This window comes from Salvelinus namaycush, chromosome 15 (assembly GCF_016432855.1).
Source record: "Salvelinus namaycush isolate Seneca chromosome 15, SaNama_1.0, whole genome shotgun sequence".
NCBI lineage: Eukaryota > Metazoa > Chordata > Actinopteri > Salmoniformes > Salmonidae > Salvelinus > Salvelinus namaycush.
The window spans coordinates 32,439,076-32,454,369 of record NC_052321.1 but is presented as its reverse complement, the minus strand read 5'-3'; the positions used below and the strand labels follow the sequence as shown (position 1 = coordinate 32,454,369).

At 41.9% G+C, this 15,294-nt stretch overlaps 1 protein-coding gene across 1 annotated transcript in view; it reads right to left on the bottom strand.

The window, feature by feature from the left end:
- LOC120060046 (neuronal PAS domain-containing protein 3) overlaps positions 1-15,294 on the bottom strand; it is a 199,374-nt gene that overhangs the window by 132,957 nt on the left and 51,123 nt on the right. The window contains exon 5 of the mRNA XM_039009108.1: positions 3,286-3,368. Coding sequence (XP_038865036.1) covers positions 3,286-3,368 — 83 coding nt within the window. The remainder of the gene's footprint in view (positions 1-3,285; positions 3,369-15,294) is intronic.

The following is a 15,294-nucleotide window of genomic DNA, read 5'->3' as shown; positions in this document are numbered from 1 at the left end:
AAATGTAGACTACAGAAAATAAAGATAGCTTGATGATCAACAACTCCCAACACAAAAAGATTATATGGCAGCATGGGTTACCAGCTTACACTTTCATATCAGCTGTAGTATCAAATTATGTTTTTGCCTTACTGATTTACAGCAAACCCTTTGGGCTTATGTATAGAGATAAGCAGCACTTTGTAAAATATTAAAAAGACAAGACACAAGCAAAATACCCTCAGGACTAACGGGGTTAACCATTATCATAGTTTCATAATTCAATGTGTAGGGGATAATCAACGAGGGGCTATGTCTATGCGTTCCATGGGAAAGAATGAACGACGTGGAAGGCGTGTTCCGCGACGCGCTAGCAGAGTGGAAATGAACTTCCACGGAGCTGAATTATTTTCCAGAGAGCAGATAGAGCACCGAGTTGATTGTCCCTTTTATACCATGGCTACAATTGAACACATTTCCCGCTAGAAATGTGTTCAACATCCACTGAAGTAGCTAGCAAACAAACATACTTGCTAGTTCAGCTAACCAAACCTTCAGTCCTATGAAAATCGAATTCAACAACCCCAATAATGTTTTCAATTTGACTTTTGCTTTTAAAAGCAGCTCAAACATAGAACATGTAAGAATTAACTATGGCCATTGAATTCTACCGTGCAAATATACTGTGTGTTATAGGGAAATAACGCACGCTCTAGAATGCCCTTCAAGCCAATAAGAAACAAGTATTCAACAATGCCATCGTATAAAATAATTTAACTGTATTGTAATACAAATATATTTCTACATTAGCAAAAATAAGGTATAAATTACATAATAAACTAGAATATGAATCTATAATTACTGAGTATAACATAAGTATTAAAGGACGGACTTTCAAATGTATAATCTTTATGGATGAAACATTTATGTATGCCTCAAAAGGTTGTATGCATTTTTCCCTCTCAGCTGCACACGTGTGTGGGTTCGCAGCTCCCCTCGGACTGCTGCTCAGAATAATTGTTATTTTATTTAACCTTTATGTAACTAGGCAAGTAAGTTAAGAACAAATTCATATTTACAATGACGGCCTACCAAGAGGCAAAAGGCCTCCTGCAGAGAAGCACAAGACTGTACTTCACTCATCTTTCTAGAGTTTTCCCCTTTAGTTAACACTATCAACGTTTTGCTCTACTGTGGGAATTGTGCTTGAATCAACGCAATATTAGCCATTTTCAATGTGACATACTGAAAATAAACAATGCAAGACTTAGTATGCAAAACTAACTTTGCAAGAGATTTTCTTGTAGGTAGAGCGCATTGGAGTAGGAGTCTATTGCATTGACAGGCACGACTCAGGCCCGTACATAGACCCGTGCACCATAACCAATCAGAGCTGCAGTAGGCTTATATGCAAATAGCCATTGCCATATGGATCTGTTCCATTCACTTTGAACTGGACTGTGTTGACAGCATGAGCGGTCACGAGTAGATGTGCTTGTTTTGAGATCGAAGTGAAGCTGCATGTAGCCACCTGTGCACATTTGTTGATATGCTTTACTAGGCATTAGACCAGTTAGAGCTCATTTCTAGTCAACAATGTGTACATTTCTAGCCATCTTTGAAAAGCGATTCAGGTAAAGAGCTTTTTTATGTCTTAAAGGGGCAGTGTTGTATTTTGAGACAGTCTTGAATAAGCTAAGAAGCATAATTTGTCTGATTCTCTGTAATAATGGTATGGGAATATTAATGAATTTGATTTAGTAAAGTTTCCATGTTAAAATATTAAGGGATACATTTTTCTCAATTTTTTTATGGTAGGCCACTCTGGTAGGTCCTACAATATGAACAAATATCCACAGTAGCCTACTTGGCCACTGTTAAAACTGTAACTTAAAGTTACACTATGCAGAAATCGCTCCGCCATTTCCTGGTTGCAGTTTCGCTTCAGTTTATGTGACAAAAAATACCCTAGTCCAGTATAGATAATCATTGTACAAGCTAAACTGCCGTGAAATATATTTTCCATAACCAAAAATATTGTTGTTTCAGCTGTTTGAAGCTGGTACAAAACCGAAAGTAAAAGACGCAAAAACAAAACTTAAGAACGGCAACCATAGAAATAGCGTACATAGAACAGATCTACCGCTTCTTAGACTTATTTTTAGGTAGAATGATAGATCTATAACTCACATTTCTATGTGAATTTGGTCGGGTCGACCCAAAAGTTACATATTACCACTTTAAAGCGGGTACAACCTCAGTGTTTACAGAAACGTGCGCCGGAAGTTGCACAGAATTTTCACAGCCATCAAGTTTGTGCTCAGCAGATCTGAAATTTGCTCGGTGCACCCCAAAAATAGAGGGAACATTGGTTGTATGTTCAAGAATCAAGGCAGAGCATTAATGCAGTAATGCTAGAAGGCTTGAACAATGCCTCAGCTTTGGTCCTGTGTGGTAGAGGTTGACACAGTAACAGGATTCCCACGGGTCCTGCAGGAACAGAAGTGAAAATCACCTTCTCCCAACAATAACATGCGTCCTTCGGTCTTCAATCACTATTTATAAAAATAGATATAAGACCTGGGCAGGCAACAAAAAGTAGCTAGCTAACAGTTCTCTCTCTTGTCTAGTGAAAAATGAGCAAGGCAACCCAAAACGGGGCCGTTACTATGGAAACTCACAAGCAGCAGAGTGCAGGGAGCAGGAAGCTAACGGATGAAGTTATTTCTGATTTCTGCGCTGGTTTGAATTTTATCGGGACAGGACAGGAAAGTTGTCAGGGTTATAGAACTGTTGCAGGATCGAGACAGTACGTGGGGGGAAAAATTCTGGACAAGACGGGAAAGGAATGAATTAACACTCCCCTGTCAACCTCTACTGTGGGGCTCAGTTGGTAAGAGCATGATGCCAGCAATGCCAAGGTCTTTGCAGGAATCACATACTAGCTATCGTAAGTCGTTTTAGACAAAATCGTTTCCTTCATGTCAATTGCTTTGGTGGTTAAGGTATCACTAGATGTCAGTAATAACCCATGTGAATAGTGTGGGGAGTTGCTTGACAGACAGACAAACAGATACAGTACATAACTAGGGTTGCAAAATTATGGTAACAAAATTATGGTTTTCCAGAAATAGCAGTTGGAATATTTCGGGAATCAGGAGTGAATAAGAAGGATATCTGGGAATCCTCCAACCACAATTTCTGGAAACTCTCGTTAATACCAGGCTTGTCAAACAGGGTGGTGGTGCCTGTGGGACAGGACAGGACAGGTGTTCTGTGGTATGGTGCGATCTCATATCATCCTACCTGCAATATGTGGCTCCCGAGGTGTGGCTCGAAGATCTCTGAGGCTACTGCACTGGGAGTCCTCCTTCGCTGTACTCCTATAGCTGTACACACACAACACAACACAACAGACAGAGCCATGGTGAGACAACACACACACTGGGTGAAACACACAGATACACACACACACACACACACACACACACACACACACACACACACACACACACACACACACACACACACACACACACACACACACACACACACACACACACACACACACACACACACACACACAGGGCGGGTATAAGGCTGACTGGGTTTGTATGCACATACATTACTAGGCAATACATAAACATGTAGCTAGACAGACAGACAGACACAGTACATAAATGCAGTTGCATGTTAACACACACACAACACAAAGGCACACACCAATATCTTACGAACAATACGTTCGCTACGGCAGTGAGAACCAACAGCTGTAATGATAAACAGCTGACATCATTGACATCAAGCGCCCACTATGATAACTCTACAGTAATAAGTGCTGTAGCGATGCTCATCAAAGGGCAGAACTCGTACAGTACAATGCCATTATCGAGTGCAGCTAGCTTGCATATTCAATGATTCGCTGGCTGGTACAAAGGCTTGTTTCTAAATGAGGGATTATATCATGCGATTGATTCTGCTGCATAGCAGACTAACCAGAGACTGTGCCCTTGGGGTATTTTCTCTATACTCCCAACTTAAAAGTAGGGAGAGGCACCATGCTACCCGTTACTGGTAAAAATGGCCTGCGGTAACTTTCAAACTCCCACCAGAGCTCATTATGGTGAATTTTATAACAAATGCTCTGTACTTAATTTTCAGAGTTTAGCCAGGCATTGGGGTAATGTTGCTGAATTAAGTGCAATTAATGATGTAATAAAAGCATTGAATGGCCTTTAAAGACTCTCAAAGAGCAGGAGCAAACAGGGCCTCCTCTGGGAAGAAGCCAGGGGAACGGGTTAGAGTCAGAGGCCAGGCCCCGGGTGGACGGGAGGGGGCACAGACTGCACAATGAGGGGCCTCTGTCCTTCACTGTATTCCCTGTTCCAGGCCAAGCATGGTAAACACACATCCCCCTCCAGTAATGCTGTAAGCAGTTAGCCCTTTCCCCTCCCTGAGGAGCGGGGCCCATGCCAAACAACATGCACTGGATAGACAACACCTGCAGGACCAGTCCTGGACACACACACAAACACACACACACACACAGTACTCCGCCATTGGTTGGGGAGGATACAAACAAGGCATGAGGCGGAGTCAGGGCAACCCCAAACAAACAGTTCCAGCAGAGAGCCCTGACACATAGAGACAGCAGAGGGAGCTAGAACCCAGTCCACCTCAGATGCACTATGCTGGCCTGTGTGGCCTCACACACACACACACACACACACACACACACACACACACACACACACACACACACACACACACACACACACACACACACACACACACACACACACACACACACACACACACACACACACACACACACACACATACATCACACACACACTGTGACCCAGCACAGAACCACTACCCAGCACTCAGACACACACCCGGCCATACGTTAGCTCCAACAGGCAGCTCATGTAGAACAGAGCAGAAATATCACAGATCAAAGCACACTTGACCAACTTCAATTATCATCTTTTATATCCTGGCCGACACAGTGGAGGGAATCATTATTTCTCTCCTACAATGGCCCTCATCATCACACAGTCAGACAGGGTTCTTTCCCTGCTAAAAGAGCCCCGGCATGGAAGTAAGTGACAGATTGCTTTATATGCGGAAAATTCCTTGACCTTGGGGATCTTTTGAAAACGGGAAACTATACGTGGTTAATATTTTATAATAAAGAAGTTGAAATGTTAAACTGGCACCACTGGTGAAGGATTGTGGCCACCTTGAAGCACCTCTTCCTGCCAACAGCTCCTTCACAGTTCTTAATAACACACACATTAGCAATTCAGAGCAGCGCCTTGGGTGCAGATGGCCCGTCACCTACAGACTACTGTGTCTGACTGTCCCTGTCTCACTCACACACGCACACACACACACACGCACGCACGCACACACGCACGCACGCACGCACGAACGAACGCACACACACACACTTTGTTAGACACTCAGTCCAGGAGACCAAATATTGTGGAGGCAATCGAATCTAAATTTGGCCCAATCCACACAGTAGACTGATTAATAAAGATATAAAACAGCTGGAGACTGTGATTCTATTACGTTAGGGGCTAACACTAACCCATCATATTTTTCCGATTTATAAATGCAGCTTAACGAGGGTGATTTTGATATTACTTTCCCCCCATTTCGATATCGTTAAGGAGACTCATAAAATGGTAGCGTGACTGTAAAAACATCACTTTGACACCTGTGCTAATGTACTTAAATGTTTTATTTTTATTTTTAAGGGCTGACTAACAAGTATTAAGTATATTAACAATATATTAATGCACTATACACCAGGTAAGAAGAAAATGTCATTATGGAAAACGGCATTCAAATCACACTCAGATAATAAGTAATGCATAGCACAGTATAACCTAACCTTCGCTTGAAAAGTCTCTGCTTCTATCATTTGTTGTAATAAAAACAAACAAAATCTGATAGACTTTGCACTAGCTACATATTTAAATCTGACCAATAACAACTGACATTGCTACTGAGGTACTGAACATTATTAAACGTTCTCTCTTGTGGATTGGCAAAAACAGTATTAACTCAGAATCCAAATTCGAACTAACTGTGTGTGCATGCAAATCAGGGTGAAAACCCTCCTTAATTTAAACTAATGCAGCTTTATGATGTGAAAATATCAGTTTCCATTTACCACTCTCAATGTTTAATGTCGGCTGTTTAATACAACCATGTCACAAACAGCATTTGGTTTCAAGATTGCAATATACTGCAATTTGATTCTCAGTACAGTGGCAATTTCTAAACCGCAGTGCTATTTGAAAGTCAATTTAACTTTCAGTTTTATAAGTCAACATTATTGCTATTGTTAATTTATTTCTCATTTAATGGAAAATTGGCAACAGGGGCCCCGACTGTCATTTTAAATCTGCAGTAATTTCTTGTGAAGCTTAGTGTTCTTATTCCCTAGTTTCTGGATTAGAGCAGGGCTAAATGGCAGCTCCGGCACCACCAAAGACTCTGGGGCAGGTACTGTTACACAAATTGCCAATTCAATTAACAGAGTGTAAATGCTCAACTGGCAGCTGGCACGGAGGACAGCCATTTTGGTTCTTGTCAGGCCTAATTCATCAGGCTGTCAAAGGCCTCACTATGAGGAGCCTCACTGTGGTGTGGAAACTGTGGACACTGTGTGTAACCACTTCCTTAGTGAACCGTTAACCGCTACAATGGTAAACTTGTATTAATCCAGCACAAAGACAAACACAAACTACACACAATGGGCTCAAAACGGTTATTTTAGGCTCTCTCTCTCTCTGTCTCTCTCTCACACACACACACACACACACACACACACACACACACACACACACACACACACACACACACACACACACACACACACACACACACACACACACACACACACACACACACACACACACACACACACACACACACACACACTCTCTCTCTCTCTCTCTCTCTCTCTCTCTCGCCTCCAGTTTGCCATGGCCACCAGTGCGTTTTAATCAGCCAGGATGATCCCATAGTTACATCAAGATCAACAAAAGTTATATTTTCCTTCCTGGGACCCCTAGCTGTGGCTAGTGAATTACCTCAGTGTCCTCAGAACAGCAATCCTCATCTCACACTGTGTCCCCCGTATCAACTACCAACAACCTGGGAGACAGCAGTCACTATGGATCCAGTCATATAATCCTGTCTGCTTTATTCACATTCACCTCAATGTGCTGCATGTGATAGTGAGAATAGCATGTTGTGTACCATTTTGTCCTTGATGATGAACCATTTTGTGCTGAAATAGATACACTGAAATCAAGTGTGCATGTCAAAAGCATTTCTTATTAGATTTCTATATGGCTCTTGTGTCTCTGTATTATAGTGTGTGCTTAAAGTCTTTTCATATATAACAAATAATATAATACCAATATGATCTATATTTCATTGGAAATCTTATATCAAAAATGGAAATCCAATGTGAATTTGTAAAAAACGGATTAAATTACAGTACATTTACAATGTTTCAAAATTCACACCCAAACCCTTCAGGCATTTCAAACATAAAAACTATTCTGAAATGTATGGTTTTAAGAGTGTTTATTTTTTTATTTAATTTTATTAAAATACCAATTCCTTTATAGATTAAATCAATTCTCCTTCCGTGTCCTTCAGTCTACATACTCCCCAAATGTTTTCACAGTGGAAACTGAAAGTCCATTAAATAATTTACTGACCACGGCTAATGAAAGCTCTTCTGATCACATGTCGTAGTATTCACCCACAGACCGTCTGGATACTTAATAAGTCATCCTGATGAAGACGGAGGCTGAAACATTTGTTTTAATTAGTTTCCTTTCTAACATCTTTCATGAGTTTTAAGTTTTCATGATGGTCTGTTTAATAATCCATGTTCATCTTTCTGCTCATTTATGTCATCAAACTTAAACGGCGGTGATTCTAACACTAATGACCAGTCTCAGAGTAAGCCTGAGAAAGAAGAAGTCTTTAATTTCAGTGTCTGTCTGTCTGCTGCTTGAAACGCACAGGTGTTAACAATACACGTACTATACACTGGCATGTTTTATTTGTTTCAATTGATTGATTTATTTTGATTCAATAATCAGGATTACAGAAAATAATATCTCTATTGACATTTTCTAAAATAGTTCCACCTCTTCAGAACGTTTTTTCTCCCACATTTGAATCTTAGGTTATTGTAAAACTGACTGACTGATAGTAACACCGTTGTTGTGGCCTTTTCTAGCCTCCTTACCCTTTCTAGTCCTGTTATCTGTGTGCATCGGCTGTACAGTGAACCTGGAGTGGGCTGAGTGGATATCTCCAGCTCTGTCTTTCTCTCTCTTTAGTACAGATCCCAGATTACACCTTGAGTGTCGGCTCAGTGAGGAATAATTGTCTATGGAAAGTCTCTTGTAGTGGCCCTGAAGTCCCTGTTCAAGTGATTTTGTATTTCATCATTGTGCCATTCCCCTCCTCATCACCAGAAACAACTGTCAGATCCCCTGATAAGAGGGCTGTATGAGAGCATGGCAGAGCACTCTGGGTGACAAGTATTGTCCAGTTACGATTCATATCAAAACTGCACAGAGAGGAGCAGCAGGAGGAGAATAGCAGAATAAATTAGAGCTATTCAGAGAGGCGAGTACATGTAACAATACTGTCTCCCGCTGCAGTTTGAACATGAGGTCACAGCACACAGACACTGATGTGACAATGAAAAATAAAAGTGTTTGGAAGGGTTCCCCAATAGGCCAAATTCGGCCTGAGGGTGATTTTTATTTGGCCTCCAAGTTTTCTGAGCAAAACAAAACCAAAAAGTTTTGTTAAAAATAAATAAAAATGTTTTACATAATTTTCCGTTGTTGGACACAAAGAACTGTAAAATCATTAGGAACTCAGCTCAAAGTGATTTTAATTCAATAAATCTGTTACCAAATATTCCCACCCATAAATACAGAAGCATATGTGAACATATACCAATGTAATCCAGGAGTGAAATGATTCTGTTTTTGTCAAATCCTATATCTGTTTGGTATTCTTTCGATCAATTTGCAGTGTACAGATTATTTATAACTTTTTCCCGGCTCCCCAACCAGGCCCTTGACTGGGGGTAATTGGAGACCCCTGGTGTATGGCATTGAGGGGAAGCTTTCTCAAACCAGCATTTGTGTGCATTTTTTTTAATGTACTTTCAAGGTGTGCCATACTGTACACTCTGTTTATATAATGCATTCAAAATACAAATGACTGACAGGCTTTAGCCAAGACCCTCTGTCTTTAATTTCACTTCAATCAAATCTATCAAATAATAGTACATTTGCGCTATGAAAACCTGGTGCCGTCAACAAGCTTGTCTTTTATCTAAACACATTCAGTCATCTTGAGCATCCCAAAGATGCCAAACACAGCTATCGATATTTTTCTCAGCGGAGAGGAGAGGCGGGCTGGCTGGCAGGGAGAGGAGAAGACGACAGCGTTATTGGCATTGAGCAACACGGGAGAGGTCAAGTTCAAGGGGCATTTTCAACCAATCAATACGCTAGGATGAGCAAAATAAAATAATGGGAAAAAAACTCATTGAATTTGGAAATGCATTCATTATGGCTAACTGCATTAAAGGAAGAGAGAGACAGAGTGCCCGGACTGCCCTACACAGTTATGAAGGCTTACGCAACCAAACAAACAATCCATTACTGAAATGCATTGTCGCATTTCTGTTAATAAACTCGTTGCAGGCTCAGACTGGGGGCTGCAAGGCAAGCACACCCCAATGTGAAGAGCAGAGCTCACCTTAGCAAAGCTCACAAATACCAACAACCTTTCATTCATGATGGAGGACAGTAAGAGCTGCGTAAGACCTGCAGCCAATATGACAGTTAGCTAACCCTGGCTTAGCTTAGTTTAGCAGGACTTTGCTTTAGATACAGTGAGAAAATTTTGCTACATCTTTCATTCCTATTATCAGAACAACATGTAATGTGTGTATATGTTACGGATTTACGCCGTAAATGCTCGCAACACCATTCGAAAACGCTTAAAAAGATTAGCTACAGTAGTAATGAAATGAATTCAATTTGATGGTATCCAAACCGTTAAATATGCTTATAGTGTTGAATAATTCAGGTGTTATCAATACGCCAATCATCCTTAACAGAAAAAGTCCAGATCATGAACGACTGGGTCTAATAGAAAATATGGTATGTGATGAATGTGGCTCTATGGGCTCGTTCGAGTCTGCTTCTCAAATGTTACCCTGTTCCCTATAAAGCGCTGAGAAAAACTGTTTGCCCCCTTTCTGATTTTCTCTGTTTTTGCATATTTTTGACACTGAATCTTATCAGATCTTCAACCAAAACGTAATATTAGACAAAGGGAACCTGAGTAAACAAATAACAAACATGTATATTTATTTCATTTATTTAATAAACAAAGTTATGGAACACCTAATGCACCTGTGTGAAAAGTCATTGCCCCCTCCCTGGTTGTCACCTTTAGCTGCAATGACTGCAACCAAACGCTTCCTGTAGTTGTTGATCAGTCTCACACATCGCTGTGGAGGAATCTTGGCCCACTCTTCCATGCAGAACTGCTTTAACTCTGTGACATTTGTGGGTTTTCGAGCATGAACTGCTCGTTTCAGGTCCTGCTACAACATCTCAATTCGATTTAGGTCTGGACTTTGACTAGGCCAATCCTTTAGATGTGTAGCTTTTCAGACATTCTGATGTAGACTGGCTGAAAGGACCTGGATGACTTGCCATCATTGAAGGAACCATGAATTCTGCTTCCGTATCAGAGAATTCTACAGGAGAATGTCAGGCCATCCGTTTGTGAGCTGAAGTGCAGCTGGGTCATGCAGCAAGACAATGATCCAAAACACACAATCAGGTCTACATCAGAATGGCTGAAAAGCTACACATCTAAAGTTTTGGAATGGCCTAGTCAAAGTCCAGACCTAAATCGAATTGAGATGTCAAAATCCCTTCACAGCGATGTGAGAGACTGATCAACAATTACAGGAAGCGTTTGGTTGTAGTCATTGCAGCTAAAGGTGGCAACCAGGGAGGGGGCAAAGAGGGAGGGGGCTATTACTTTTCACACAGGGGCATTGGGTGTTGCATAACTTTGCTAATTAAATAAACGAGATAAGTAAACACGTTGTGTTATTTGTTCACTCAGGTTGCCTTTATCTAATATTAGATTTTGGTTGAAGATCTGATAACATTCAGTGTCAAAAAATATGCAAATATAGAGAAACTCAGGAGGCAAATACTTTTTCAGTGGATTTCTTTTGACCAGGGCCCATAAGTAGTGCACTGAATAGGCTATAGGGTGCCATTTTGGAAGCAGCCTGTGCAGTAAGTTAGTAGAGGAGCCTACATTTCCATAGTCTCTCTCTCCCAGTCCCCTTGTCCAGACAGACACCACACTACACAGTAAACAGAGCTAAGAGCAGAATCCAGCTAGCCATCTCTACGCTCTATAACCCCTCCCTCCCTCCCTCCCTCCCTCCCTCCCTCTCTCTCTCTCTCTCTCCCTCCCTCCCTCCCCCCCTCCCTCCCTCCCTCCCTCCCTCCCTCCCTCCCTCCCTCCCTCCCTCCAGCCTATTTGTCCTCTACTCCTGTCCTTGACTCTAACACACACCAGCTGGCACACACCCAAGCAAAAAGACAGCAAAGATGATTACACATACCAGTCTGTGTGTCTGTCTGTCTGAATTTGTGTGTTTTTGTATGTGTGTATGTGTGTGCACGTGCGTGCGTGCATGCATGGCTGTGTGTGCGGGCCTTTGTTTGTGTATGTGTGTTTATATACTATGCACAAATATTGTGAGTGGAGGGGTCAGAAAGCGATAGCAGGAGAAGGTAACAAAGAAAGAAAGGTAATAAGTGAAAGACGCAACAGTAGGGGTGTGATGGAATGTAAATAGGGAGGGAGGGAGAGAGAGCTATGATATACTGGTGGTATACTTTAGATAAAAAGGTGTTAGATGGGGTATGAGAGGGGTACTATACCCCTAGCTACAAAGGGATGCCTACAGTCGTACAGACAGTAAGGCAAATCAGTGCCTCATAGGCTGCTGAACAACCTGTCATGCCACAGTGGGGAGGGTCGTCGTGGAAACGAACTGACAGAGTGGATGGAGAGGGATGGGAAGTGATGGGGGGTGGGTGCCCTTAGTGCGTGTGCTTGTGTGTGGGGATGGGTAGAACATGAGCCGTATAGTGTTCAGACAGTGAAGGGCTGCTGTTTCAGTCTGTTTCAGTCTGTTTCAGTCTGCCAAACAACATAATGACTCATTCAGGCAGAAGAATATTACCACCAGGGGAATATTTGGAACGTCTCAGCCGTAGAGTAATTAGGCGCTAACTACAATGGCATGCTCCACCAATGAAAGGATGAAAATAGGAAAGGAGGAAAGTAACATGTGCTCTTGCAAATGTTGAGTCTTGACAGTGTTTGCAACATGTGTACCAAATTTTGTTACAATACGAATATCCTTGACTGATTTATATGCATTTATGTGCCAGACCAAGCCTGAATTAATGTTTATTGTTCAATAGTGGCCATGTTGTTTTAGGTACTAATCTGGAAAGTATTGCATTGAGAGACCTTTGTCCATAGATGCCACATATCAAGTTTCGTGTAGATCGGCCATTCGGTGCCAGAGGAGTAGCATTGTAAGTGTTTGTTTTTTTACAAAATTCAAAATGGTGGAAAATCCATTATGGTGGACCTTATGGTTGGCAGGGGCAAATTTGTTTATTTTATTAGGAGAAGGACATATGTACCACATTTCATGACTTTTGGTCAAACGGGGTTAGGGCTTGACCTTTCAAAGTTTGCATTTTCAATCGCTTGTTATAGTGCCACCATTTGGCCAATCAGTGTAATTTTGTAAATGAAAGATCTCTATGGCAGGACGCATCATTCACCCACGTTTCATAAAAATCGGGCCAGCGCTGTCTGAGATATCGCGTGTGATGAATGAACGTACAAATGTACGAATGTACTAACGGACGGAGTCAGATCGACAGTCCCCTCCCTGATCTCATCGTGGGGAACAAAAAAACGCTTCGGAATAAAACTACACATGTAACATGGGACAGGTGTCCTTGAAAAGGAGATTTTGGATCTCAATGGGATTTTAGCTGTATAAAAATGCAAAGAAAGAATCTTATCATGTACTATGCGTACCATAAAAAGTGAGAGCGAGACATGGTCAATGTCAATCCTTTGAAGCAAGATGGCTAGAGTTACATATTCATTTGAATGCTGTACCACACACGACCGTAACTTCACACTACATACAGGCCCAGATTAAGCTTAGGTTTCTCAGAACCCATCCAGTCAATTCAAAACAGGGACTTTGTGGTTTGAGGCGTTACAATATTCAATATGGTTACATTATCTCCCTAGACCCAGTTCTATAGAGAGAATGTACAGTACAACTGGTGGGGTCTGGAGATGAGAGTGGGTGTGTGTGATTGGGCCGTGTGTCTGATAAAGAGAGTGTAATGTGGTCTCATCAGGTGCTGAAGCAGAGGACACACAGCGTGGGAAGAAGACGCTGCTACTTCTACAAAGGAGCGAATGCCCCTGGTTCTCATTACACAGACCACATTAGACCACATTAAGCAAACCATGTCAGAGTAGCACACTCTCTTTCACACGCAAACACACACGAACGCACACATATGCATGGACGCGCATGCACACGCACACTGACAAGAAACACAACTGTGTAAGAAACAATTAACACAACTTTGGAGTTCTTTGAGCGTGTTTACATTGGCCTTATGCAGTCTCACTAAACTGGATTCATCCACTATTCAACTTTGTACCTGTCAAGACATACCACTGAAGGTGAATGATGAGGACACTTCCCTCTCTCCCCCTTCCTTTCTCTCTCTGTGATAAATGAATGACCGATGCCTTCATCACTCAATAGAGAAACGTAATGGTATTACTGGTGGCTAAAACACTACCACTGAACTGTCTTCTGCCAAGCATGTCAAGCCCCAGAAATTAGTCAGACGACGACCTGACTTCACCCTACACCTCATGTACATTTTAACAGTCCAGTACTCAGAGAACTAGAGCAGGTAGACTTGACACAAAGGGATAGGTATTAGTGTTATTCTCCAGGTGGATTTCAGTAGGATTCAGAAGTGGCGTTACTCCAGAGGAGAGAAACTACCTGAACCTGCAGTAAACTCTGAACTGCTGGCCTGCTGGCCGTGGTCACATCACATCTCCAACACATGCATCCCGAATGACACCCTATTCTCCTTTTTTCAAAAGTAGTGCACTATCATAGGGAATAGTGCGCCATTTGGGAGGTACCCCTGGACATGCTCGGTGGTTTGATGCCTGCCTACTCACAATCCATCTAGCTGCTAAGCCAATTTTCATTTAAAGGTAATTAAGGGTTTGAAATTAACATTATGCATTAGATAAAATGGGTAGAATCCGCTGACTGTCCTGAATATGTCTGTATCCCAAATTCTGCCCTATTACATATGTAGTGCACCAAAAGTGGTGCACTGTGCAGGCCTATGCTTTTCGCATAAGCAGGAGGGGAAGGGAAGAGAGAGAGAAAAGGAGAAACAATTCATTAGAAACCATTAGGGTACAAGTCATCTTATTGCAAATGTTGAGTTAAATGGGAAGAAATTAGTTCCTTCATTGTGTTAAATAGTCGGTGTTGATTTAGAATGGGGCCTCAATCCATTTACTACAAGAGAGGTCAGTAGTTTGAAAGGAGAGATAACAAAAGTGAAGCCTTCCTTCCACCTCCCCTGTACACACACATGCACACACACACACACACAGTCATGTGCGCACCCACGTGCACACACACACACACACCCCTGTGACAGACATTGGCCAGGGTTGATACAAATCCAAACATTTACCTCGGTTCAGGAGGCATTCACCCTATCAGGGCGAGCTGTAGCCCTGGGTTTGATTTACAGCGGATGGTGAGACGCTGGTTTATCATATTAACCTGACTTGATATATATTTACACAGCAGAGGAGAGGAGAAACAGGAGAGGTTAATCACTGCTGTCCTTAACAGAGGGCTGCTGCTCACTGCAACAAGAAGCCGACATGACCTAACACTGACTTATCATGTCAAAATATGAAATGTATGTATACTCTGCAGTAACAGTCCAGTACAGTAAGGTTATAGCAGTGCAGCATCACATTCAACGTACAGTACATATTATCATTTTGGTTCAATTTAATGTACAGTATGATTTTAGCATTCTT